Source organism: Molothrus aeneus, chromosome 19 (genome assembly GCF_037042795.1).
Source record: "Molothrus aeneus isolate 106 chromosome 19, BPBGC_Maene_1.0, whole genome shotgun sequence".
Lineage (NCBI taxonomy): Eukaryota > Metazoa > Chordata > Aves > Passeriformes > Icteridae > Molothrus > Molothrus aeneus.
Genome location: NC_089664.1, coordinates 5721333 through 5748670, shown reverse-complemented (window position 1 = coordinate 5748670; position 27338 = coordinate 5721333). Strand labels below are relative to the sequence as shown.

Here is a 27338-nt window from a genome sequence, read left to right as displayed (position 1 = left end):
GCAAAGTGGAGAAGCATGTGTGGTTGTGACTGCAATTGCTGTGCTAACCACAGTGTGTGTTCTCTTGTTTTTGTTTCCTGCTTTTTCACAGCAGAAGGGGCCCCGCCTCACCTACTCGACCTACCATAATCCGACCGGCTGAACCGTCCCTCTTAGATTTATAACTTGAGGCTGTAGACAGCTGGCGACGAGTGCCGTGCTGGTGGCTTCCCCATTCCACCCTCCCTTCCACAGCCACAGTCACTCCTCTCATCCATCCCACACCCCTGCCTCCCACCGCCCCTCCCTGGTGTGTGTAAAACTCTAGCCTAGTGATTGAGCTCTTTGTCTTGGCTCGTGCGTCCTGTATTGCTTTGTGAGCATAGAGTAGCCTTCATTCAGTGGCATGGATCCCTGAAGTACACAGGCTCCTTGGAGAGATCAGCCACAGGGACGTCCTTAGGTCAAGGTGGTGGCTGTCCGTCCAGTAATTCCATCTGCCTAGTCTAGCCTGGATCAGTGTCCTGCCTGCACCAGTTAGCTGTAGCACCCAGGACTGAGCTGTAGCTGTTTTCTTTCCTTGTAGTTTTATGACAAAAGCGTGGCTTAGCAAAAATATGCTGTCAAAACACATGGCACCCGTTAGGAACAGATTCAATGTCCTGTGTATTAGCTTGACTTCTAAGGTGCAAAAATTTCATGTTGGGAACAGTGCAATCAACTTCATATCAAAGTGAGGCAGGGAGATGAGTGAAGGGGGGAATGAAGGACCAGCCCAGTCCTGCCCGAGTGAAGTCTGAGATAGCGCACACACCTCAGCGTGCAGGGAGCTCCCAGACCTGCTCACCCTGGCTCCTGGAGCCGGGCCATTCCTGCTGGGGCCACGCTGGCTACTGCCAGCACTTGTCTTGCATCACCATTTTTGGCTGACTTTCCTGAACCCAGCAGGGCGAGGGGAATAGACACGCTGCTCCCCCCTTGCAAACGGACAGCCAAATGTTTCAGGGAGTTTGCTGTGTGGTGTTTTGTTGAAAATATTTCTGCTCTGAACTAAGCACATCTTTCAGTGTTTTTGGGGTACTGTGGTGACTTCTTCCGTAGCCTTTTCTTGCATGTGGATGGTACGTGTTTGGGGAAACTTGTAACCATTGTTGATTAACAACTCATCTTAAGGTTTGGTTTTTACTTTTCATGCTACGTGTATTTAAAAAAAAAACAAAAAAAACTTGAGAATTAAAAAATATATCAACCCTGTACATCTCAGATGTCATGTCTCTACCAGAGCTAAATGAACCACCTGTGTTGCAGGCTGTCCTCCAGGCCTGATTGCTGTTGAAGTTCTCTTGTTTCAGTGCTATTACTCTAAAATTTCTGTTGTGGATCCTCTATTGTTCTGATGCCAGTTCCTTTCTGTATTTTAACTATTGTTTTACTACTTCTCCCCCTTCTCCTTCCCTTTCCCTTTTTCTTTGTTTCTCTTGTCTTTAACCTCCAGCCGGCCGGGTAAGGCCAGTCCCGCCCGCCCGGAGAGCCCAAAACCACCATTTGACATGTAGGCCTGCTCCCTCTGAGACTCTTTGCCTGCCTCTTAGCTGTTCTGTCCTGGAATGGTCTGACTCCAATCTCACACATGGCTTGTTTTGTTTGTAATTTGTGACACACACATATCAGATGTGATTGTAGTGAAACTGTTTTTGGGGTTTTTTTCTTTTTTGTTTGGGTTTGTTTTTTTTTTTTTCCTTCCCAGCTGCTTAAAGGAGTTAAACAAGTATATTGTAGTAATGAGAAACATATCTTTACTGTTATAAATATCTATAAATATATATATAAGATGAAAAATCTATATATGTCCAGGTGTTAAAAGCCATTTGTGCTTCCATGTGAATTTTAGGAAATACTTAAGTAGGAAAAGAATATCTGTATACATATATATACACACACACATCCAAAAAGTTAACCAAATCCCAATGTTGAGTTTTTGAGCTGATTGTTAAATTCTCTGCTGTGTGCAGTTGGGTTATTGTATTACCCCAGACTTGTGGGTGACCTGTCTCAGTGCTGGTAGTAGCTGTGATGCAGTTTGTGATCTACCTGTCACTCTTGTTTATTGGATGAAATAAACTCTCATTTCTGTATAATGAAGGTCTCCATGACTAGAATAAAACCATCTCTCTTTCTCTTGTTTTTTTCTCTGGGTGGTTTTCAAGCTGTGTTTGATTGTAACCTGATCTTTTCAGCCCCCAGGGTTAACAAGCTGTACATGCAATCAGGGGCTGTCACTGATAGGGAAGGTGGAGCAGAGCTGCAGCAGCACTGAGTGTCCAGGAGCTGCAGTAGAGTGAAGCAGCTTGTCAGGTGCAGAAAGGTAAATCCCTGTGCAGAAGGAATTGTATGGAGGTGCTTCAGAGGCGGGACACACTGAAAGTGGGAGTTTGCACACAAATTGCTTCTTAAAAGGGATTTTTGCCTGTAGTGCTTGTGAAGCACAAGAAGTGGACATTGAATAAAGGTGAGGTCCAGGAATCACTTCTGAAAGGGGTCAGGGTAAAAAACAAATCTGAAGCCAGAAATTATATGAGATGCTAGCCAAGAACCACCTCTCAGGCTTGTCAGCAGTCTGTACAGAAAACATTCATGAAAGCTCAGTGAAAACAGCATCACTGTCAGGGCAGGTGCTTTCAATAAAGAACTCATTCTTCTCTTTTTCCAGCAAAATTTCAAGGCGGTCTATGCAAAAGAAATACCTCTAGTCAGTGCCCCTCTGAATAAGTTTATTCAGAAAGCAAATTTGTAACAGGGTTAAGTCACCTCTGCAACAGACCACAGACCTTCACTGGTCTTGTCTCCTTCACAGTTCTAGAGTAAACACCCAATAACTGTTTATTCCTTTTACAGTAATACTCTGTCTTAAATCACAGCCCTTCCCCTTTTAGTTATGATACAGATTTATGAATAGCCTGAGCAGCTGTGAACACTGAACAGGCTCAGTCTCTCTGCAAGGAATATACACCAATTTACACAGATACAGAATGTACACACCCCATGCTCTGGGGAGCCCAGTCATTTGTGCCATTTAAATGAAAGTTCAAAAAGCAGCTTCCCCTGGGGGCTTACAGGAAAGCACTGATGGTTCACCCAGCACAATCTCTGCTGTTGAACAGACAAAAATCTGTGTGTCTGTGTTCCTCTGCTTCCATCTTGTATCTCAGGAGGTAACAGGGTGGCAGCTGATGCTGCCAACAGCCCAAACTCCTGTGTTTAATTGCACAGCTCCAGTGACCAGGTCCCTTTAACCTCCCCTGTGGTTTCCCTCAAAGCTCCACTCTTGACACCACCCATCCTAAGAACAGGCAGTTCTTGCCTGAAGACAGAGTCAGTTGCAGGATATCCACATCCAGTTCACATGGCATAAACTTCCACACCCAGATTTGTTTTGCTGCTGTTTCAGGGAGTGCTCTGTTCCCTCCATGTTCTATTTTCTCCCTAGAATCAGGGCTATGGCTTCAAGGCAGGGCCAGGACTACCACACTTGCTGCTCCATGTCCCAGGACCTTAAATTTGGGCCATGGGATCTTGGTTTCCACTCATCTCCTGCAGTCCTTACCAAAATGGGAGAAGGGGAAGGTTCAGGGATGGAGAACTAGAACCCCTAAAGTCCAGAAATTCAAAATGAAGCATGTTTATTAAGTGGTTTCCTTTTTTACTTAATTTCTCCCATTTCTTAAAATAAATAAAACCTTCAGACACATACAAGTGAAACACATCATCCTTCAAAGTGCAGTTACATTTCCACCCCACTCCCAAGAATCACATAAAGCTTTGTCAAGTAACCAAAAGACCCCTCAAGGCTCCCTTGGGTCCCTTCCCCTGGCAATGAGAACAGACAGGGCTGTGCTGCCCAGGAGCTGCTTGCTGGGGGCCTGTTCGGAAATACAGGTGCAAGAGGCAGGGCTGCAGCAGCAAGGGGGAGTTCAGGATACGTAGTATGAAAACAAACCCAACCTGCTGAGAGTCCAAAGAGTCCATTAGCAGAACAGTGAGTTACTCTGGGAGCCCTAGAAGGACCTGGGCTGATGACAGGCATGAGTGATGGATCAGAACCGTGGGGAGCTCCTGTGGCAGCAGAGGCTGGGACAAGGGATTAAGTAATTTTGCCAAAAGTCATGGACTCCCTTTGCCCCCAGTCTGGGCCTGGCCTAGGTGATGTGGCAGCACCAGCTGCCTCCCAGGATGAGTTAAGAGTCTGCCTGTCCTCCAAGCACACCGAGTAACAGAGGAAAGAGAAGATGAGGTCTGATGCTTGAGTTCCATCTGATACAAACTCTCTTTACTGATGTCTTTAGGAACCTGTTCTCACCAAGGGCACTGAGCAGAGGTATGGGCACATACAAGTCCATCAAGTCCATCCAGGCCCACAGAAAGTTGCTGTCAGTAAGATGTAGCACCTCTTAAACTACCATGATTTTGACCTCATCGTTCTCATCAGCACGGTAGAAGAAGGGAATGCATGGGTTTTCCAGCAGGGAGCCCAGCCTCTCCTGAGGGTTCTGGATTTCTCTGAGAAGCTGCATTATTTGCTTTGCTGTGGGGTCCTCTTGGTTTGGCTGAGCAGCTTTGCTGTCAGCAGGGGGGAAACCGGATTGATGAACAGCAGCCTCTTGTTCTGCTTCATCTGACAGATTCACCTCTCGTAACCCTGCAAGGAGCACACAGAGGGCAGGCAGGTAACTCCTCCCATCCACACTCAGGGCTGAGAGCAGGGGCTGCTCCCCCTGCACAGAGTTTGTCCTGCCTGCAGCTCACCTGCTCCATCGGTGGCGTTCAGCTCAATGCGCCTCTCTGCTGGAAGCACACCCTCAGTCTGGCTTGCCAGCACCTCTGGGCTCTGAGCAGCTGTTACATACTTGCTGTACCATTCATTTCTTTCCCTCACCAGGCGCATCACTAAGTCCTGCAGTTCCAGGAGTTTCATCTGTACCAAAGTAAAGGAAAGCCCATGAAGCATGCACACAAATACACCCTGCAGTTTGCAGTCCTACTCCTGTCACAGAATTAGGAAATGAACACATAAAGGTTTGCACTCCCCAGGCCCACCCTGCTTGGAGTAGAACCACAGAAAAGTCCTTGCCTTCATCTCTTCCTTATCCTGAGCCAACCTGCTGATGTACTCCTCTTTCTCCTGGTGCCGCTGTTTGAGGATAGCCCTTTGACTCTGGTACAGTGCAATGTACTCCCCTGGAACACAAGAGAAGCCTCAGGAGCATCTGCAAGATTGGGGTACAAGCCCCATAGTGAGGTGTGAGGCATGAGGACCCAGGAAACCCAGCCCTGGAGTGGAGACCTAGCCCAGTCAGCCAGCAGTAGGAGACAGGGAAGGCTTTGAGGGCCCCAGCTCCAAAAGCTGTTTGGGGACCTGTTCCCCACATGAATGAGGCACTGAGCAAGCTCTGCCTGTGCTGGTGCTGCCTAGACATACCAATGGTGTCAGTCTCTCCAGACAGCTGGATGCAGCGGTGCTCCAGCTCCTCCAGCCGCTCCTTCAGGTCAGCCTTCTCATGCATCAGCTCTGTGAAACGCAACTGCACACACAGAGGGGACAGTCACCTGGGCTGTCACACACAGACAGCACCTGTGCTAAAAGATAACACCCCCTGACACTGGTCTGAGCCTGGGGAACAAATCCTGCTCCTTTATAAACAGTGAGCAAGCTTTTTAGGATGGAGCATCTTTTTATGGAACATGTGCTGCTTATTCCCCTACAATCTGTTTGTGTGGTGTTTGTCTGACACTGGATCCTGGTCTGGCTGAGCAGTGTAATAGGACTGAAACAACAGGAGATGCTTTGCTTACCTGTAGCTTGTCCATGGCAGTTTTCAAAGCCTCGTGAACCTCCACTGGAACAGTATCCATAATGGAGCCTGGAAGGGATGTGTGCAATTTAGTTTCTCCTGGGTCAGAATGCACTCACAGACCCTAAGGTCTGTCTCAGAGCAGCCATGGCCAGCTGGCCCAGCACCTCATGGTCACACTGTCCCCAAACTGTACTGGGACTTCACCTCCATCCAGCGTGACGTGATGTTGCTGCTCCTGCCTAAGAGCTGTGATTTGCTGCAGGAGGGTTCTGCACTGCTGCTTCTGAGCAGCCAGCTGCTTCCTCAGATCTTCTCGCTCCTGCTCCACTTGGGACATGGCAGAGGTCACGAAAATGACCTAAGAAGGATTTCAGAGTGTGGACATTAGTGCTTCCCCTGTGTTCAGCAGGATCTATGGTGCATCTCAGAACAGAGTAACAGTTTACCCCATTTTATTTATGGGTGTGAAACCAAAGAACTGTGTGACTGCCCTGGAACTAAGCCAGGCAACAGCTACTGCCTCTTCTCATTCCCAATTAGTGCAGGTTAAAAACTGGATCCCTTGAGAGCTATTTGACTGCAGTATTATGACTGTACTTGCAGATAAATCTTGTAGATACTTGACACCATTTCCAAATTGCCTTCCAAACTAAAAAGAACATCATCATCAAAGCCCCATTAAAGAGCTGCTCTGCCAGCTGAGTTGTCATCAAAAGGAAACCACTGCCAGACTTCCAGCCTGTTTTGCAAGGATGCTGCAGAAGTCTTGGCTTTGCTGCTATGCACAAGGTGTTGCATTTGCCTCAGGACTGCACTCAGCTGGTAGGATAACAGCTGATAAACCTCTCTGCAATTTAACTGGATTCCTTTTCTAGGTATTTGTTTAGAACTAAAATCAAAGGCTTCTCTCCCCACTAAGACTCACCATTTCTTCATGACTTTCAAACTTCTCTGGGATCACAAGAGAAGGTTTTTGGACTTCTTCAGTCATTGCTTCATCGCCTTCTGTAAAAGAAGGAAGGTGAACATGGAGGCAATGCTGCAGAGAACCCAGCTCTGCCTCCTCCCTGATGCAGCCACTCACCCTCCAGTTGGTGCAAAATCCTGCCATCCATTTCTGCTGCCAGCTGACTGATCTGGGCCTGCAGCTCTTTGTTTTCCTTGGCTACAGCTTCTAGACTTTCCTGCAAGAGAGAAGCAGAGGATCACAAAAACCTGCACAAGCCAGACTGCAAACAGTCACTCTGTCTTCAGGCAGTAGCACCACACACACAAACACACAAGCAGTACTTTGCTCCAGACAGGTACAACTCATCTGTATGGCACAGGGTGTAATCACAGCAGTATTATGACTGTACTTGCAGATAATTCTTGTAGATATTTGACACCATTTCCAAATTGCCTTCCAAACTAAAAAGAACAGCCCAGGGTGGAAGGGACCCACCAAATCTCTCACTTACTGATTACCTCCCATCTTTCCACTTGTGCCTTTTTACTGTTACCTTTGTCTGCTGCAGCTCTTTCAGGTGCATTTCCACTGTCACCTTCCCCTGGACCTCCTCGTGCTGCAGGCGGTCCATGAGCTGTGTCTGAAGCAGGAATTGCTTGTGCAGTTCCTCCTTCTCGGCAGCGAGCTGCTGGAAGGCCAGGGTGTACTGCTGCAGGTGGCTGTAGCACTGGTCCCTCTGCTCCTGCAGGCCACAGGCCTCCTGTGTCTTCAGCTCCAGCTGAGGGAACAAGGTCAAACCACCACATCAAACCCTTTCTGCCTGGGGAGCTGATCCGTGTGACATGATCCAAACTGTCAACATTGCCCCAAAGCCACCAACCAGGCAGACAGCCACCATCTGCCCCCACATGCTGGTCCCCCACATCAGGCAGCAGATGATAGGGGAAGGCTCCCAGCTGGATCTTTGCAATACCCATTTCCATCCTTCCATCAGTGTCTGGGAAGTTGCCAGCAATTTGCAGAATCCAGCCCTGCCATCCCACTGCTGGTGCTCACCGTCTCTTTGAGCTCTGCCAGGTTCTCCTGCAGCTGCCCAAGCTTCTTGGCCAGCTCCTTCTTTACATGTTGCTCTGACTGTAGGGCACTTGTAACCTCCATGTTTTCATTTGTCTGCAAGGCAAACACAACTGTGTAAGGAAACTGCCCCAGCCACCATGAAACAGGCTCTCAATAAACCACGTTAGTTCCCAGTACAACAGGGTGCCATCCCTTGTGCTTTTCTGGACTGAGGGCCATAAATTGACTGTTTAGGGCAGTAAATAGCTTAAAGAAAGGTTCAGAAGATGGGAGAAGAACAAGGAAAGAGACAGGGGAATTGGTGTTGGGACAGTGCCAAGAAGAAGCTTGGCACATCATGCAGCCTGTCAGCTCCAAAGCAGATGGGTGGTATGAATATCCCAAAGAGAGCCACAAACATTCAAAACCAAAGAGTTCAAAAAGGACTAAAGAAAAATCCCAGCAGCTAGACCATGTGTCAGTCTGCTAGGACCCCAGAGGGGAAGTGTTACATTGAAAGAAGCAAAGCAAGAGTAAGGATTCAGCTCCAGGATGGGTAAGAATGACAGCAGCAGAAGAGAATACTGTTGAGAACTTTCTCATGGGCAAATATAAGGGAACAGGAAATGGGTTCTTCAGGTAAAAGGGCAGGAGGAATACCCAGGGACAGAAACTGCCAGGGGATAAGAAGGAAAAGGAAACAGTTCTGGACAAAGATACTGGTTCATCTGCTAGAGCACCTGAGGGAGTAAGGAACTGGAGGGAATGTCCTGGAATGGCACTATGTATCAAAGGATGGAGCAGCCACAGAGGGTAAGAGTCTCAGAGGATAAGAGAGGGATAATGCTGCTGCCAGTTTTTCACATCTGCGCTACAAAAGGATTGCACCAGTGAGGGAAGCAGTGAGAAAAGGCACAGAAGAGACCTACCAGTTTAACAAACCCATTCTGCAGCTCAGCCAGCTGCTCCTTCAGATCTCGGTTCTGGCTCAGTGCCCTGCTGATGGTGGCCTTGTCACTCTGCATGTCCTCCAGGATCTGTTGCCTGTCCACAGCCTCCTCGCTGTAGCGCTGCACGCTCCTCTCCAGCTCCAGCAGCCGCTCCTCCTGCTCCCGGTTGAGGTGGCTCAGCTGCTCGTTGTCCCGGACCTGGGCCTGGTACTGCCCCTGCAGCTCCTCCTTCTCCTGCTGCAGCCGCTGGATCTCCTCCTGCAGGCTGAGCTCAGCTGCTGTGGGCCCCGGTGGTGAGGCAGGCTCGATATCCATAGGCTTCACTGCTGAGGAAATGCAATCAGAGGGGCTCAGTCCCAGGGAAGTGGCTGGGTGAGACACATCCCTGCTGGATACACAAAGCACTCCCCAGCCCATGGGGCTCTGTGACCCAGGAGGGCTCAGCAGCTGCAGCATCCAATCCTCAGTGCACAGCACTGAGGGGAACAAAGAGCAAACCTACCCCAAACCCAAGCACAGCATCCCGCTGTCTGCTGCTGACTCCCTCAGCCCTAGAGCAGGAGCATCCTGCCTTCCCAAACTCCTGGGCCAGACAGGCTGACAGTACACTCAGGCCAATACTAACATAACCAGGCTGCTGGTCCATTCATTGCAGGAGTTCACTTGCTATTTCCCAGGAGAAAAGGGTTCTTAGGGTCACCTGGTCTCCATCTGCCTTCCCAGCATCAGACCCATTTGCACCTCCTGTGCAGAAGCACCTGCACAGCAGCACAGAGTTATCCAGCTCCACTCTGCAGTGGGAAGCCCCACTTTGGAAGCCCTACCTGATGTGTTCAACAGCTCTGTAACATTGTCTTCCAGCTCCTGAATTTTGGCCATGTGTTTCTCCTTCTCCTCTGCCATTGTGTGGACCTGCAAGGCCACAGAGATGAAAATTACAACAATGTTCATGGGGCATTTCCTGCTGCCTGGGTTTGTCCAGAGCTGGGATGCTGCCCCTGGGGTTACCTGCTCAGAGAGCTGCTGCACCCGCTGCTGCCAAATGCTCCCCTCCTCCCTCAGTTTCTCCACATACTGATCTCTTTCTGCCTGCAGCTGCTGGAGTGACTCTGAGAGCTGTTCAAAACAAAATCAAACAACATCATAAACATGGCTAAATAAATCTGGTTTAAGGGATAAAACTTGAAGAAATCAGTGTTAGTGCAAAGCTCAGACTACATTTTTCTGCCCCACAAGTTTCCTTACAGACATCAAGATTCGGATCATATTTCATACAACCTCTTACCTGAGCTACCTGGGTTTCCATGCTTGCCTTCTCCTCCAGAGCCATCTGCAGCTGCTGGTTTGCATCCAGACTCCCACCCTGGCTTGAGAACTGTTTAAAATATCAGAAAGTTAAGGCAAAATGTTAACACTCAATTCCTGCACAGCCTTCTCTCCTGAGAGTAAGCTGCCACATGATCCATGTTGTAACCTTCTATCATTCTTTAAAGTGCTCCAACTCATAGTAAAGTTCAGTGTGCAAAAATAGGGGGATTAAAAACAAAGAGCTGAGATTTTAGTCCTATAAAACAGGCTGAACTGGGCAGCTCCTCCCTACCAATTTTACATTTACTCTTTTTTAATTAAGAAAATAGGATTCAATCAAACTTTGGCTCAGAAATTTTGTTCATTTCTGGCATCTGCACTATACAGCCATATCAGATGGTATGAAAGGCTGTGACCTTAAAAGTTGTCAGACATGTCAGGAATTTAAAGCCAGTGTCTGGAGCATGTCAGTGGACTGAGCACCAAGGCTGGCTCAGCTGAGGCACAGGACTTTTCCCAGAAGAGCAGCAGTTGGCTTAATTTCAAGGATAACTTAAGACACAGTCTAGGAATTTAAAAAAGAGCATTTTCTTCCCTCCCAGGCTCAGGGTTACACCAAGCTTGCTCTCTGACCTGCTAACAGCTGGCTCCATGCATTCCTTCCCCAGCTGACTTCAAGCTGCCACTGTCCAATTCACCACCTTCCACTGGTGGGTACAAACACCACCCCTACTCAGCGGGTTACTCAGTGAGACTGCAGAACTAAATAACCAAAATCCTGAACAGATACAATCAGAAAAGTCACTGCATTTCCACATTTCACCCTCTCTCACTGTACAACAGTTTCAGCAGACTAATGTGATACTGCTTTTCAATGTGTGCTTTTCAATCAATTTACAGCTCCAACACCTTAGAGAATACAAACTCTTCTGTTCCCCTGAGGCCTTGCTGAAAGGTTTTTCCTAGGAGGATGGCTTGATGAGATTTCATGCCTTCCTTTAAAGCCAGGAGTTAAGTCCTTTCTCAGAAGGAAGTGTGGCAGTGTCATCACTGTCCTCTACCCTCACCTGTTGAATCATCAGTTCAGCCATTTCCAATTTCTTCTGCAAATCTTCCACATCCAACTTCATAGCTGAGTTCTGGGACACCAGGGAGTGAACTTTCTCTGACAGCTCTGAATTCTGTTGTTTTATTTCCTCACTACTTTTGCTAAAACAAACAAAAAATTAAAGTGGCTCTGGGTCTGCTGATGTCCAGGTCAAAGATCTACAAATCAATGCTTCCTGGCAGCTAGAATCACAGAAACATCACATCTAGTGACTACTTTTTTTTGTTTTTCAGTTGAATATCCAGCCTCCCAAGTCACCACCTGTGGTCTTTGCCACTTGTTGTTTTGCAGAAATGAGCAGAAGGGACTTACCTTCGTTTGTACAGTTCCAGTTTCAGGTTGTCTCGCTCCTTCACTAACTCTTTATTATGCTGGAGAAAAAGGAAATTATTGATTCATCTATAGACTTGAGCCAAACAAATAAGGTATTAAAAAAATACTTCATTCCACCTATAACACATCAGCTAGACCAGAAAAGGTCATAACTTTTGCAAAAACTTCAGGACAGGTTTGCTTAGAACCTCCTGAATTTTCCAGGAATAAGTCTGCTCAGTCTTCTCAAATGTAATGCTCCAAGTATTTCTGCAAACCTCTGGATTAAAGACAATACTGAAGTGTGTGCTTGATGGAGATTTCTGGGACAAGGTGTCTCTCTTGTGTGGAGCTGTCAGACTAATGAAGTGAGGTGCCAGGTCTGAGGACACCAAGTGGACCATGGGATTAGTCACAGAAACTTGAATGAAGTTTGCCTTGATCATGAGGAACACAGGGCTTTAAAAGGGCTTTATTTAACAATTAACAAGGTTCATTTCTGCCTCTTCTGCAAGCAGGGACTGCAGACTTTGCAGCAGTGTAGTAATAAGCAAACAGCCAAAGGCAGAGCTGCTGGTTAAGCATAAACAGAGGTGACTCTCACCTTCTCTGACTGCTTCTGCTGCATGGAGATGGAGGACAAGGTGCGCTCCAGCTCCGACACTCGCTGGCGAGACGAATGTAAACGGGCAGCGAGGCTCTCAGCTTCTCCTGCACAAGTCAGAGCACAGTCACTTGAGGCTGGACCACAAAAGAGCATTTTGGAACTGGCTGAACAGCACTTTCTACTTTGTCAACAAGCTCTTCAGGCAGCACAGTAAATCAGCAGAGCTGGCTCTGCTGCTGGCTCTACAGGTGATTCACTAACAGCCCTGGGAGCACAGCTCTCTCTAAATGCCTGCCTCACTTTTAGAGGGAGATGATGAAACTTCCTTTGCAGAACAATAGACAATATGTTGTTTGGGGTTTTTTTTCTATTAGAATAAACTGCTCAAATGTAGTTCAGAATAAAAAGCTCAGCTAAGACCTAGATTAACATGACAGCTGTGTGGGAGGCAGGGCAGAAAAGGAAAACCAAGTTTTAAAAGAATTAGAAAGGAACGGTCTGGGGTAGTCACCAGGCCCAACAGAGCTGACAGGGCTTTAGTGATGCACAAAAGAACCTCAACTGCCATGAGACCAACAGGTTCCCATTTGGGGGCAGCCATGATGACAGCAGCAGTGCCAGTGCCAAAGGCTGCTCACAGAGGGGTCAGGGAGTGCTGTGAGCTGCCTGCCAGCAACTGTCATGCTTGTGACTTGACACCCACAGTTCAGCCACCAGCCTGAGCTGCAGAGACAGTCACGTACCTGATTTCTGCCGTGCAGCTTGCTGAGTGTGGCCAAGGGCTGTCTGCAACTCAGACTTCTCAGAAACAAGAATTCCAATAGTCTGGATATGAACCTTTGGGAAAGGAAAATCAGCTCAGCACAAAACTTCTTTGCTTGCCACTGCAACATCACTGTTGTCACAAAAGGACAATTCAGTAAAGAGCTCCTGCAGTTAAGTACAGTGTGGCTGACACTCACAGTTTTGCTAAAGGAATGGACTTCTGCCTTCCAGGATAAGGACTAGGAGTGCTCAATAATCCACAAAACAGCAGAAGTCAGGTGATATTACTGTAAGGGAGGCTCTGCCTTACCTGTAACTGTTCCCTCAGTGCTGCTTGCTCTTTAGAAAATTTCTGTTCAAACTCCTTCTTTTCCTGTAGAAACAAATAATGCTTGGTCAGCACAAACATGCCAATAGTTAACCCTTGTTTTACGTCAAACTAAAAAAGCAGGAATTAATTGGTACTATTGCTAGCACTAAATGATGCCAGTATTTTTTAAGACACACTTAATCTTCCATTATTTGAACTACTGAATCATTTTTCCATCCCAGACCAGCAGCAACAGCACAGTGCAAGCATTGCAGCACACACGTGGCAGTGCTGGAATGGAAGCTCCTGGCAAGGACCTAAACTGTAACCTCCTGTCCCCACTGCACTCCTGCAACTTGAGCTAATATTGAACTTGATTTCAATATTAGCTTTGGTCAACATAAGAATGCTGCCTGTCAGGCCCAACTCGTGAAGTCAAAATATTAAACCTTATGCTACAAATAAAACTGAATCTAACACAAGACAAGATCATGCACTCTTGTGCCACAATCCACTGTGTTTTCTACTCCTCAGAGAAATAGATACCTATTTCTGTATCTATCCAAAAATAGGACACACTTTACCTTTTCCAGCTGATTCACTGCTTCTTGGTTCTGCTGTTTCTATGGAAGAAAATTGATGCACCAATATTAAGAGAAAATACTCTCATACTGAAACACATTTTCACTCTGATAAAGTAGGATATATGCCCAGTTAATGCAAGGAGAATTTCCATTTCTCTAGAAACCAGGAAGTTCATCTTAGCTATTAAGAGATTTGGGGCTCCCTTCACTAATACATGTGCTATGTTTTTCATTGTCCAGTACATTATCACAGTTCTCCTCCAATACTTGTGCTGAAACCCCTCAGTGTTCCTTTCTGAGCATCCAGCAACTTCAGTTTAAACTTGCAATATCCCACATCTATGCAATTAATCACAGTCAAACTGGTGTGTTAGGAAAATCAACAAAAATGCTTTTAATGAAGGACAAATAATACCTAAATCCCAAAGCAAAAGTCTTTTCCTTTAAGTGATTCCTTGGACCTCTATCCCAGTTAACAAGTGGCCAAGTCATGCAGAGCTGCACGTACGTTGGCAGGCTCCCACCAAGGTGCTGTGAGACAGAGCTGAAGCCAGATGCAAGGAAAGGGATAATTCTGTCCCAGCCAATTTCAGTCTTATGGGTGAAACACTGGAGATCTGTGACTGCACAAAGTGCATCTCTAGGTGCGAAGGGGGCAAAGGCTGCCCAGGCAGCCACCAAACCCTGTTTGCCCTTTGCTGCTCTTGTGCCCCTGGCAGTTTCCTCTTAAGTAACTACATAATTAGTATTTTTTCCTCTTCCCAAATGATTAATATTACCAAGGTGTTTCTTTATTACCACTACTACCTCAGTGCATTTTGAAACATGACTGCAGATGAAAAGGTGATGAGGCTTTGATTTTAGCAATGCCAGCACACAACCAGGAAAAGCAAAGGCAAGAGCACAAATGCAGCAAAGGCCCTACAGAGTTCCAGACAAACAAAAAAGCCGGCAAACAATGAGAATCCTGGGTGGGCAATGCACTTTACCTCTGCAGTCCAACTAAAACACAACAAGAAAAAGAACAGAACAAAAATAACCCAAAACCAAAAATGAAACAAAAAGAGGGGTCATGGGGTACACTGGGAAATGCTGAACTTTGGGAAAAGTGTGGTTTTAGAGAGAAACAAAATGGGGGAAAGTATTTCACACAAGAAAGGCTCTTTTCAGTCTGGAACAGATCCACTTAGTTGCATTTTTTGCAGTGTTAAGGCTGAAGGCTGAAAAGCAGCAGCAGGAATCCATGCAGGCCACAAGACAAAGCAGTTCATTCATTGTGCCAAGAGAAGCTGAGGATATGATCAGAAAACAGCCCCAGGCTCTCTTGGACCTATTGCTCCCACTCTGCTGATATATTTAGAACAGCATCACCACCTGCAGAAACAGGTTTTCACATTGCTGCCAGCACCAGAATTCTGTATTTCAAGGATTCAGACCAGGACCAGAAATAGCTGTTTTATGAGGATGCTTATCACCCAGGGACAGTGTGAGGAGATCAACAGAGCACACTTAAATGGAAACAACAAAACTCTGTTTCTGCCTCCTCACATGAGCCACCACACTCACAAGAGGCCTTAGGCTTTGATCCTCACAGGTTTTCCACCCAGCCCATTTTGTTCATACAAAGTGCTGTGTAAGCAGCCTTCCTTGTGGCACTATGAGGAACCTGGAACCTTGCAGACACCCAGAGAGCAGGAGGAGCAGCAAAGACAATGTCAGACTGGTTGGTTGGATTGTTTCTTACCAATTCCTCTATCTTTGTAACGAGCTGTTTGTTAGTTAGATTGCTGGAATCCAGGGCTACTGCCAGCTCCTGGTAACGTGTCTGACGGGCACATGCATATAGGAGAAAAAGGAAGGAGCAGAAGAGGAGGAGGGAAGGAAAAAAGCAATAATTAAAAAGGACAGAAAAATAAATCATTATCACAATTTGATATAATCAGATTCTCCAAACAAAACAAAATCTGTGGTTTGAACAAAAGCAGCTGGGATGTCAACCTATTTTATCCGTTTCTGCTGAGGCCTCATTTTGACATAAAAGTGAATCAGAAATAAGAACTGCAGTTGCATGGAAGCCAGATTATCCCCAGTCCCCAAACTGGGAACATCTCTAATAACTGCCTCTGACTGTTGTGATCACAGCTACCCAATTACAGCCCCAGGTGACACTACACAGTGATTTTTGTGACCTGTGCATTCAGTTAGGCCTCACTAACACTGCTGTAAGCACAGAATCCAAACAAGTGATCAACAGCAGCAAATAAGAAAAATAAAAAACATGACAGACTGAGAACAACTTACTTCCATTTCCTTAATATTTGTGGAAGAAACAGCACTTTCTCCATTCACATACGATGTAGACTAGAAGTAAATCAAGTAAGTCAGTTTTAGTCCTCAAAGCAAATCACTATTAGGTAAGATCCCATTATAAGTGTAACACTCCTTATAGCACCTGTCACTTCAAACAACCACACACAGGCACAGAAAACACTCTTCTGGCTCAGGATAGATGCTGGCTGCCCCTGTGACAAGCTGATGTGAATTATTCAAACTGACTTCATATTCTTTTCCAGCAAATCAAGAGTACATCTTTCCATGAATATGTACAATTCATTCATCCCACTCTGCTTTTCTTCCTACTGCCGAAATCTTAAATTCCTAAACCAGGAATTTTTGCTCCTCAATGTTTAAGTACCACATTGGTTAGTAGGATGGCTGCAGATGTCTCTGAGATTGAAGAGTGTTTCCTTGAACTGTCTGCTTAAAGTTCCACATCAAACACCAAGAGAATTCATGGGACAAAAGGATGAAAAGGAGTACCTGGGAAACCAGGCCATTGAGCTGCTCAGACAACTGACGAAGACCCTCTGTTGACGAGAAAGACCTGGGAACAAAGACCTGGCAATGAAAACCTCTCCCAGAGAGCTGCCCAAATCAACACAGCATTGGGGAAGGAATAAAACCTTAATCTGCTGGGATCCTGTTGCAAAGCCAACACACTCACCTGTTCTCATCCAAAGCATTTTTATGATCCTCAGCTTCATTCATCTGTGGATTAAAACATAAAAACTTGTAAGCCTGTAAAAGATGGGAGTCACACTTATGAATGTGTCACTAAGACTTGATTACACCTGGGCTCAAGTTTCACAGGTCCTGTAATTACTGCTTCCCAAAGGAAGATGAACTTAAAACAACCAACTCAGCCCTGGCTTACACATCATTTCTGAGTGGTGTGAGTCTGCAATAGAGAAATTCAAGTGTATCAGGCTTTATGTCTGCTGTTCCTATTTATCAGGATAATCAACACTTTGCTGAAAAAAGCTACAACTGAATCTTTAATTAGTAAAAGGAAATACAGACTGATTGAAATAGGAGAGAAGGGGAAGGAAGACAGCTTTGGAAGCTGCAGGGCCACGTGTGTGCTAGTACTCCCTCTGCTCTCACAGACAGATGATGACTGCATGGAGAGTGGAGAATGTAGTATTTTTAACAGGAGAAAACCTGAACTAGTGATGTCATATTTATGAAGGTCCCCTTTCTCCACACTAATGTGGCATCACTAATCAGTGCTCAATGGTTCAATGGCAGTATTGATGATAAGTCACAAACCTGTGTCAGCTGCATGCTCTCAGGAGCAGGCAGAACAGAACCACAACTAGGGAGGCTGTTGCTGTTAGATAGCACAGGGACATCAGGAGCAAGCTGTTCAGCACTACGAGTGGCAACATCACTGTCAAAGTATGCCTGTCACAAAACACAGCACAGGATTACAGCCTTCATGCAAAATGAACAAACACACACACACATCACCTTGTGGCCTGCCTGTGAAAACCAGACAGATGTGAACAGTCATTAAGAAACACATGGAAAGGAACCTGTGTTCTCCCCAGAGCAAAGAGGTGAATGCATCAATCACAGACAAACACTGTCCCAGAGTGTGTCCTTCCATAAATAACCAGCATTCCACAATCCAACTCCCTTTTTAAACACAGGGCAATAACATCACCCAAACTCTAAGTTCACACATGAGATTCACTGCAAAAGATTCACCAAAAATCAAGGGCAACGCCAAATGTCACTGTGCTTTGAAAAGCATCACCTTCGAGGTGTTCCTGGGGAAAACACAGATCACTGTATGCAAATGAAGATGGAAAAGAACAGAGGAATGACTAGTTGAAAAATGGGTTAGTCAGACTCAAGTGCTCTGTCTAAAACTTGCTGAAATTTGTGGCATGCCATGACCCCCCAGTTTAGAAACAGGACATTTATCAACAGGCCAGAGGGAGGAGGGTGGCTGGGAGCAGGTGCCTGTGGCCCTGCTGCAGCCATGGATCCCATGACTAGAAGAATCTAAATAGAAAAGAGAAGAGCCAAAAAACTATTTCTGGACAGCAAGTTCCTGTCCAGGCTCTGTGGGAGGATGGATGGCATCTGCAGCCCCCTCAATGAAGCCACGCTGCACTGACCCATTGCATCTCCTTGCACAGCACTAGAGCCATAGAGGTCCAGCAGTGCTCTTGTGTTTTACAGCAATTTGATTGATTTCATCATCCAGCTCTAGTAAATCATCACTTAAAAACACAACAAAACAAAGGAGATAATCTCAGCATTCAGCCCCACCAATACACTGCAGCTCTCTGCAACTCCACCTGGAAGAGTTCCCTCTTATTTCAGTTACTTCCTCCTTGGCACTTCATAGGAACCAAGAAATCTCTCTCTTGGCATTCCCTGTTTACCTCTCAGCACTCCACTCACTAATCCAGCAGCAAGGTTAAAACAGCAACAGTGGAGACAGATTTAATGAAGGCAGTAAGTTGGAAGACTAGAAAGGGAAAACAAGAATTTTCTGAATTTCTTTTTAGCAGGACAGGTACTGATGCTCTGAAGGAGCAATATATGTTAGGTGCTCATTAGGAATGTCAGGAACTCCCTCACTTCTTCCAGCTAAAAGTTACTTCACCTTTATCAATCACACACTCATCAATAGAAACATCAGAGAGACAGGAGGGATTAAATCCCCAGTGCATCTCAAAATGATAATTTCTTTTGATCAGAACATTCTTTCTGCCTAATACTTCCAAGATGCAGAAACCAGTAATGTTCCTTAACCACAAGAATTCCTTCCTTCTTTCTTCACAAGGAGCAGTTTTGTAATAAACTGTCAAAAACCCCAAAACTCTTTGAACAATTGAATTTGTTGGAAACAGAAAGCATTAAAAGCAAAACACTTATATGGAAATTATGCTTTGTGACATTCCAATAATGTAGAATAAAAAGTCAGTAATTCTGCTCAGCTTAGCATGTAGTAGAATCCATTTACTTTCACACAAAGGCTTTGACTTTGCTGGTTTTCCTCTGTTTCAAAGCCAAGATAGCTGAAGTGAGAGACAAGGGAGGGGTCTGCCTCACATGAGACACCAATGGCAGCAGCAGCTCAGCTGCCAATGATCAGCTTTTCTGCCCTATTAGCATCAAGTTTCTAAACAGCATTTTCCTGACTCAGGATTTTTACAAGACAGCAACTGGAATGAGAAATTATTCTTTCATTATATGTTGCAGTTAAAGACTAGTTTTCAAATAATTCCTAAAACCCCAGGCACAACAATCCAAAAATTCCATAATAGTCAATCAGATCAAACTGTTTTTCTGAAGAAAAAGAAAAAACAAAAGGGTAACAAGAATGACTAGAGCAATACATTCTCCCTTTGCAGAACATGACTAAAGCTGTAGACACAGGTAGGCCTTCACTGCAAGGCTAAGCACTGGACCACCTATCTTCATCTCACCCTCCAATGGGAAACAAGTCTCTTTTTCCAATATTTAACTTGCTCTGAGCTCACAAGTATTAACTGAAAACAGTCCTCAGGACAACAGTGACACTTCAGTCACAACACAAGTTTTCTGAGGCACACCCAGCACCCCAAACTGGCAATGTGTCTTCACATCACTCAAATTCTGCTGGTACAGAACCTACAAACACAGTCCAGCTGGTGGAACTCTGTGTCAGACACACTATCACACAAAAGGAAAAAAAAGCAAAAAAGGATACAAAGGCAATTCAGAGGGAATTCCATTCCACGTTGGAGGTTTCACTTCATCTGTCAGGTACCCCATGTGATTGCTATAGTTATATTTATTGCTGGATACCCATGGATAGGCAGTGAATATAACAATGAGCTACTTTATGACAAGTACATTGAAACAATGGCAGGGAAATAAGCTATCAAAACGATGCAAGTGAAAGTGAAAAGCAGAGCTTTGGTACAACAAAACTGGAAGAACATTCTTGGCTACAAAATTTGACTTCTGAGTTCCCATCACAGCTTGGGCCTTATTTTAAATAAACTAACTGCCTGAAAATAGGTGTTTTTAAAAGGCTGTTTGTTCATGTATGCTCCTGAACACCTTTCTCTTGCTTCTTGGCATACGTCCTGCCCTTTCCTCTTTGGGATCTTGGGAATGTGAAGACATTAAAGCCTGTACATGCCTGGCTTTGAAGTATCTGACTTCCTGCCTAAGCATATTTACACCCCTGCTACTTGCCAGACTGTACATCACCTGTGCCAGCTTCATGCCTGTCATAAAATGGGTGGCTGGAATAACCAGCCAGTGCAGCTGTTTGCCTGGAGATGGGCAGAAACATGCCCTTCAGAAACCAAGCTCCAGGAAACAAAGCAATGACACTAAGAGCAGGAGAAACACAGAATAAGGAATCACTACCTCTTCCTAGTGCAGTTTTCCTCAGCTGTTATAAATGAGTTTATTGCCTCACCCCAAATTCCTGTTTTCCTCCAAGCTCAGCTGTCTCAAGAAAGACTTCTTGACGTGTTAACTTTGACACAAACCAGAAGGAAACAAGCAATGGTAACAAAGAGCTCCATGTTAATAAAAACAGGAACAAAACTGAAGCAACTGACAATGGATATGTGAGGACAAGGCTCCATCCCGGAGATGGAGCTCAGAGTGAGCAGAACCCAAAGCATGCAGGAGGGAGAGCGAGTGAGTCACTGCGAGGGACACGAGCACTGCCTCACCTTCCTCTTGTCCAATGAGGGTATGGCTACCCCATTGGAGCGGTTAAGGTCTGACACCAGCACCTTCAGAATGTTCTGAATCTACAGGAGGCGAAAGAAAAGGGGAAAGAGAAACGGCTCAGAGAAGGACAGAGAGAAAACGTCAATCCAAGGCAGCCAAGGAACCAGCCCCGTGCAGCTGGTGAGGACCACACGCCTCAGCCCAGCAGCTCTGGGCACACCCAGGCCACCATCAGGCAGACTCTGGAGGCAGCTGCACCCTCCAGAACAGGCAGCTGGCAACTGCTGCAGCAAACTTCATTCAAACAGCACCTACACCACTCAGCTCTTACCCCAGCACTTCCAGCTCTGCTCAGATTGTCCAGAAAACCAAAGAAGAGGGAGGTGGCAAATGATTTGAGAGAAAGGATGAGACACTCACATTCTCTGGAGGCTGCTGGTCATCGGTGGTGGGAGTCGCAGGTCTGCTGCCTTCTTTAGTTTTGCGTTTTTTCTTAGTTCCTGCAGTTGCTCCAGGGCTGTTCTTCTGCTGATATTCCTTCAGCTGTGAACAGAAGAAAAATCTGAAGTCCAAACAGAATATGCCTTCTATAACCCCAAAAAACCCTCAAAATCTAACTTCACTGGTAAAAATACAGATCAAGGTGAAAGGACAAGAGAATGAATTCATGAATTCATCAGTCTGGGGGAAAAACAGGAATCAAAATAAGCTCAAGAAGGGTAAAGTTAAGACCAAAGAGATGGGTTTATGACAAGTGTTGTAAACATTCAACTTTTGTTTACAGCCAATGCTGTTCCTGGGAAATTGATACTCCACAATGCAACTAAAAGGAGATTGAAAGCACTGGTTGGGGAATTTTCAGGGTTATAAGTAAGAGCAATAAGGCCAAATTAATAAAGGGCAATTAATCCTACATGCGAAGTGAGAAAGCATTGCCTGATAGTAAAATCTTCCACTCCGTGAAAGATTTTATAAGCACAGGTGCAATCCCCACAGCAGACACTGCAACAACTGCAAACTAAGGGGAGAAACACTCTACAAATGATTTTTTAATCTCATCCACTTCGCCCAGGAAGCGCCGGTCTGATAAGATGTAACTCGAATCCCGCCAGGTCTGCCAGCATTTCTGTGCAATTCCTGCACGCCCGAGCCCCAGAGCGGCCGGTGCCGGCAGCTGTTTATGCAAATAACGGCACCCCCGGCCCGCACACCCCGGGCAGGGCACGGCGGGGCAGCGGGGATGGAGAAGGACGAAGGAGGATCCCATTATTGGGAGGATTTCAAAATGGAAGCCTGAACTGCTCCAGGACACTTTTCCGTTCCTGTGACTTTGACACAGAAGCGCATCCCGCCGGGACGAAGGCAGCCGGGCCGCCCCGAGGGAAAAAATACAGGGAAAAAACAGGGAAAAAAAGGAAGGCGAGGGGGGAGGAGGAAGGAAGGCGGGGGGGACACGACAGCCGCACACCAGCCCGGGCAACCCTCACAGCACCGCAGCCACCCAGGCCCGGCCTCGCCCCGGCCGCCCGCCGAGAAGGCCGGGCCGCAGCCCCGGACGCCCGCAGGCTCCCGGGCCCGGAGCGAGGGGGCGGCGGCGGCCCGGCCCGCGCCCCTCGGGGGAGGCCGCGCTCGGCCCAGCCCGGGGTCCGGCCCGCGCGGGGCTCGCGGCACGCAGCCGCCCCCAGCTCCGTCGTGTCGTGTCCCGTCGTGCCCGGACCCCCGGCCCCTCACCTTCTTCTTGGCCGCGGCCAACCGGCTCTGCCTGCTGCCGTCCGCCATGTCCGCCCCGCGCCCGGGCCACGTCAGCCCGCCAGGAGCGGCGGGGGCGGTGGCGGCTCCGCCCCCTGCCGGCCCCGCTCCGCCCCGGGACACCCCGGGGTGACACAGCGGGACAGCCCGGCCCCGCCGGGACACTCCCGCCCCGGGACACCCCGGTCTGCGTGTGACACCCGGCTCTGTCCCGCTGATGTAGTGACCCGACTGCCCAGCCGGCAGAGGCCAGCCCGGCTCCCCTCGCCTTTGCACACCCGCCTCGCGTTCCGCCCTGGGCTGTCCGAGCGCGGATCCCGCGCGCAGCGCAGGCGGCGGGGTCGCTGTGTGCGATCCCAAATCTTTGACCTTCCAAGCGCGGCAGCACCCGAGGCTCGGGCAGCCCCGGCTCTGACACACAGCGCTCACCGGGACACGGCTCCCTGCTCCGGGCGGGCCCGAGCGCGGCGGGACGGGGCCTCCAGCGCTGTCCGAGCCTCTGTGCGGGACTGGCGGGGCCGGGCCGGAGGGAGCTGCGGTGGCCCGGTGGTACATAGGGTCAAGCGGGGGCGTAGGCAGTGCTCACCTTGCGAAAACAACATTGCAGGGGTGCTTAAGGGTAAAGACTGGACATGGCACCCAGTGCCATGGTCTAGTTGGCATGGTGGTGTTTGATCACAGGGGTGATTTTTCGAACCAGAGGTCTTTTCTAACCAGATTGATTCAGTGATTCTGTGCGAGTGACCCCGAGACTCCCTGAACCCCCGTCCCAGCAGAGCCGCGGTGCTGAGGTGTCTCTGAAGCACCAAATGTAACTATCTCGGCTGCGGCCATTGGGGGACAATTGTGTCCTGCCACACCCAATGTCACCTGCAGCCTCACCACGGTCGGGCCCGGCAGGGGACTTCAACTCCCGGCGTGCCCCTCGGCGGCACGACTACAACTCCTAGTGTGCTCTGTGGCGGGGAACTACAACTCCCGGCGTGCTCTGTGGCGGGAGGACTGCAGCTCTCCGGTGTGGCGGGAGCCCCGAGCCCCGTTGAGCGCGGAGCCCTCAGCCCTGGCCGAGCGGGCCCCGCCGGGCGCGGGCCGCAGCCCGCCCCGCCACACGCCGCCGCGGGCCCTGCCCAGGAGGTAGGAGCCGCTTCCCCCTCCCCTCCCGGGCCGTGTCCCCGCCGAGGCGGCGGTGGCGGCCCCTGACGCGTTGCCCTCTGCTTTGGCAGGGTCGCGGCCGGCGGCCGGCGGAGCGGCGGGGCCGCATTCAGGGCACCGGTGAGTGCTGGCGGGGGCTCAGCCCGGTCCGGGGGGCGAGGGTTTATCCTTGAGGGTTCCCCGGTTTAGCGCCGGCACCGCAGTTTGCTCTGTGTCGTGCTGGGAGTTTCTCCTAAAAGGCACATTTTGGGTTTTAATTATTTATTTTCACTTTACACTGTAGCTCTCGAAAGTGCGGTTAGACGTGGTATGGAGCAGGCTAGAGTTATGTACACTGATCCACATTTTATTTAAACCCCCCCTCCCTGCCGTGGGGATATTTTTTTCCTTTTTCTCCTGTTTTATCCAGTGATACATACACTATTTTCTGTAGCACCTTACCCAGAGTTGAGTTCCTGCTGTGTGTCCTCTGTGTTTTACAGATCCCTTCTCCCAAGCCCCTTCAGCCTAATGGAGCCAGCGAAGAAGCCCTGCGGTGTGAAATCAAAGAGCTGAAACAGAAAGACCTCGCTCTAGACCAGGAAATTGCACAGTTACTGTCAGAGTACGTCCTTGGCAAGCTCAGTGTTTACTTGATGCCTTACTTATTTTTGTTTTTAAAATAAAATGTGATTCAGGAAGTGGAGCTGAGAGCTGACCTTCTATGATGCCATTGTTGGCATGGTGCAATGCTGGTTACAGTATTGTAAGTGATGGAACTTAGAGACAAGAGGGAATTCTTTCCACTTCATGTGGTAAAGCAAAACAAGTTTTACTAGGAGCTTGCATAAGAGGATTTTTGTTTTAGCCTGGGTGTTCCTGAGGTAATTATGTGTTTGCAGGGAACAGATAATTTTAGCCATTTGTTATTTGTTGTGAAAGACTGATATTTTCTAAGGCAAGATGGAAATGGTAGAACAACAAAGGCTGTTCCAGAACCCCTTTTCATTTATCCTCAAGGATAAACAAACCTTCTAGCAACAGAACAAGAGGAAACAGCCTCAGGCTATGCCAGGGGAATTTCAGGGTGGACATCAGGAGGAATTTCTTTGCTGAAAGGGTGATTAAACATTGGACTGGGCTGGCCAGGGAGGTGATGGAGTCATGGTCCCTGGAGGCATTCAAGAGATGACTGGATATGGCACTCAGTGCTCTGGTGTAGTTCATATGGTGGTACTCAGCCAAAGGTTGGACTTGATGCTCTTGGAGGTCTTTTCCATCCTAAATGATTCTACAATTCTTAATTTTTTCCCTAAATACAGATTAGAGATAGGTATCAATGGAACTTACCACAGCCTAGTCTCGATTCTGAGAACTTGGGTGCATTGGCTTTCTTGAGCTTGTTTAGATCTTTCATGTTTAGGACTTGCAGCAATTGCACTTTGCTGCATTCACTCTCTGCTTTTGAGGTGCCAGGCTTGGGTATCTCCCACAGCAGCAGGAAGCCCCAGTCCCTCTGTGTCATTTGTGACCTTCCTTGTGTTATTTTACAGGGGCTACAGCCTGGAAGAACTAGACAAGCACATCTCTCTGCTCCATGAGTACAATGAAATCAAAGATGCTGGGCAGATGCTCCTGGGCAAGCTAGGTAAGGAAGGGAAAGCTGTTCAAGACCTTTTTAGTTAGTGTTTTCATACAAACACAGAAAGAAGCTGCTACCGTGAAGGCAAACCTTGTGTTACAGATTCTTCACTTTATTTAAAGTGTTTGGGCAAGCACGAGGCACAGCTGCAAAACCTTGGGTTTCTTGGCTATGGGATGTGCTATGGGATAATTAGGGGAAGAAAACACCAGGTTTCTGACTCACCTGATCTTTGTTTAATGAAAGCAATGCTGTTTCTTTATTTCCCAGCTGTTATCCGAGGGGTCACTACAAAACAGCTCTATCCTGAGTATGACCTGGAGCTCAGTGACTAGTCCTGAACCTGGAGAGTGCCATGTCCTGCAAAAGTGACTGTCACTGGGCCATTACACAGTGGTGTCATCCTGGTTTAGGAGAGACAGAGGCTGAAAAGGAACCTTTGGAAAAGGGATGTAGGATTTTAGATAATTTCATGTACTACCTGATCAACAGGATTTTTTTTTTTTTGAAAGGTTGTAGTTCAGGTTGATGTTGAGCCCCTTCCATGGAGCCTCTGATTCCCTGCAGTATCCAGGGGTTGTTTGTTCCTGGATGGATAGAGGAAGTGAGGACATACACATGTGCAATGTAATAGCTGCTTTGAAAGGAAAACCCTCAGAAGAAAGGAGGGAAGAAGGCAGAAATTGTGGTTTGGGGGTTTATTTTGTTTTATCAACAAATCCAGACAAGTCTGGGTGTTCTGCATTTTTGTTCTTACCTGCTCTGGTATCTGGAGGTTTTGTATCATTTCTGTAGTAAATGGCAAAATGTAAAGTTGTGTTGAACTGTTCACTCTGAATAAAACAGCCTTCACATTTGTCAGTAAATCACTTCAAGAGCCTATAAAACACTGCATGAACCTGGGAACAAATTCTAAAATTATACTGAGACAACATGAGCTGTTCAAATGTTTTCTCCAGGAATGTGCAGGTGCAGAATCACCTTTGTCTGCTCTAAGTGCAGAGTCATGGTGGCAGTGAGTGCTGTTGGTGTTGGGAGCACGAGTGCTTCAATGTCAGTGTGAGGATGGTATTGGGAGCACGAGTGTTTCAATGTCAGTGTGAGGATGGTATTGGGAGCACGAGTGTTTCAATGTCAGTGTGAGGGCTGAGGGTGACTGCACAGACTAAATTTGGCTGCTTTGGGCAGTTGGAAGTGATGCTCTGCTGACTGCAGATCTATTGTCCCTTTTTCACTCAGACTTGATGTCCTTCTGCCCATTTTTATTTCCAAGACCTTCTAGCCAGTAAGTTTCCCCTGTGCTCTCCAGTTAGGCCCATCCTGCAGTCTGCTTACACCCAAATTTGAATCAAATTAATCTGTCTTCATTGTGGTTGGAAGCCAGAAACAAGTCACAAGGCTGCTGCTGAGAACAGATAATTGGTTTTGCATTCCTGGCTCTGAATGTGGCACAGAAATGTCACTAATAGTGTCTTGTTTTGCCTTAAAAACTGGGGAGTGGTCTCAAGCAGGGGGACAGAAAGAGCCTGTATATTCCATGATTCATCCAAGTCTCTGCTGATGTGCAGCTGTGCAGAATATTTCCTGTGGCCAGAGCAGAGTGGACTCTCAGGGGAAACATTCACACCCCTCCCCAAGACATACCCCTTTGCCAAGTGTGGAACACTCATGTGTTTTGGAGTAATTTTAAGGGGAGGAAAAAAGGCACAAGGTGGCAAGAACTGGGAAATGCAAACTTTGTTACTCAAGTTGCTGTTTTGGCTGGCATTTTCTGTGTAAAAGGACTCGTACAGCCTGGAGTGTTCCAACCAAAATGTTCCTGTGTCAGTGACACACACAACTGGGAATTGTTTTTGCAATAGAATGTATGGAACTTCTCCAGTTTGTGTGAGGTGTGAGCTGAGGGGATAAAGTATAATTACCAGAGTTACTGAAGGTTGTTCAAGGAGTGAGATGTCCATGTTTTCTTCCCCACTATGTAGGAGCACTGGGGTTAAAACT

At 47.3% G+C, this 27338-nt stretch overlaps 3 protein-coding genes across 12 annotated transcripts in view; 2 read left to right on the top strand and 1 right to left on the bottom strand.

Moving 5' to 3' along the window:
* Positions 1–2156, top strand: part of DNM1 (dynamin 1) — a 65184-nt gene extending 63028 nt beyond the window's left edge. For 3 of the 7 annotated variants that reach the window (XM_066562964.1, XM_066562968.1, XM_066562963.1), the window contains one exon: positions 92–2156. In XM_066562964.1, coding sequence (XP_066419061.1) covers positions 92–164 — 73 coding nt within the window. In that variant the 3' untranslated portion in view covers positions 165–2156. The remainder of the gene's footprint in view (positions 1–91) is intronic. The other 4 variants (XM_066562967.1, XM_066562966.1, XM_066562970.1 and 1 more) reach the window with 2 other exon arrangements.
* A 1486-nt stretch (positions 2157–3642) lies between these two features.
* Positions 3643–22621, bottom strand: GOLGA2 (golgin A2). 4 transcript variants are annotated; one of them, XM_066562852.1, is made up of 28 exons: positions 22547–22621; positions 21236–21358; positions 20815–20895; positions 17390–17524; positions 16785–16828; positions 16601–16664; positions 16082–16141; positions 15525–15605; positions 13781–13819; positions 13197–13259; positions 12865–12958; positions 12119–12225; positions 11515–11573; positions 11162–11303; positions 10072–10161; positions 9795–9902; positions 9611–9698; positions 8766–9112; positions 7837–7950; positions 7334–7558; positions 6916–7015; positions 6757–6836; positions 6036–6189; positions 5830–5897; positions 5456–5558; positions 5108–5214; positions 4783–4951; positions 3643–4675 (listed from the first exon to the last, which is right to left on the bottom strand). In XM_066562852.1, exons 1-28 carry the CDS (start codon positions 22592–22594, stop codon positions 4428–4430), a joined length of 3141 nt encoding a protein of 1046 aa, XP_066418949.1. In that variant the 5' UTR covers positions 22595–22621; the 3' UTR covers positions 3643–4427. The 4 variants fall into 4 exon arrangements, with proteins under 4 accessions (XP_066418949.1, XP_066418951.1, XP_066418950.1 ...); XM_066562854.1 differs by having other exon boundaries at positions 6757–6833; XM_066562853.1 differs by having other exon boundaries at positions 8766–9109.
* On the top strand, positions 22593–26203 carry SWI5 (SWI5 homologous recombination repair protein). Its single transcript, XM_066563165.1, has 6 exons — positions 22593–22693; positions 23441–23698; positions 23788–23836; positions 24199–24320; positions 25249–25343; positions 25608–26203. Exons 1-6 carry the CDS (start codon positions 22593–22595, stop codon positions 25670–25672), a joined length of 690 nt encoding a protein of 229 aa, XP_066419262.1. The 3' UTR covers positions 25673–26203.
* The last annotated feature ends 1135 nt before the right edge of the window (positions 26204–27338 follow it).

Bases quoted from the DNA above. Each gene is read 5' to 3' on its own strand.
- SWI5 (XM_066563165.1), top strand. From the start codon at position 22,593: ATGTCCGCCCCGCGCCCGGGCCACGTCAGCCCGCCAGGAGCGGCGGGG. The intron at 23,837-24,198 runs GTGAGTGCTGGC...TGTGTTTTACAG, and splicing joins GGGCCGCATTCAGGGCACCG to ATCCCTTCTCCCAAGCCCCT. The intron at 24,321-25,248 runs GTACGTCCTTGG...GTTATTTTACAG, and splicing joins ATTGCACAGTTACTGTCAGA to GGGCTACAGCCTGGAAGAAC.
- GOLGA2 (XM_066562852.1), bottom strand. From the start codon at position 22,594: ATGGCGGACGGCAGCAGGCAGAGCCGGTTGGCCGCGGCCAAGAAGAAG. The intron at 9,699-9,794 runs GTAACCCCAGGG...GTGGCCTTGCAG, and splicing joins TGCAGCAGCTCTCTGAGCAG to GTCCACACAATGGCAGAGGA. The intron at 6,837-6,915 runs GTGAGTGGCTGC...CTTCTTTTACAG, and splicing joins GATTTTGCACCAACTGGAGG to AAGGCGATGAAGCAATGACT.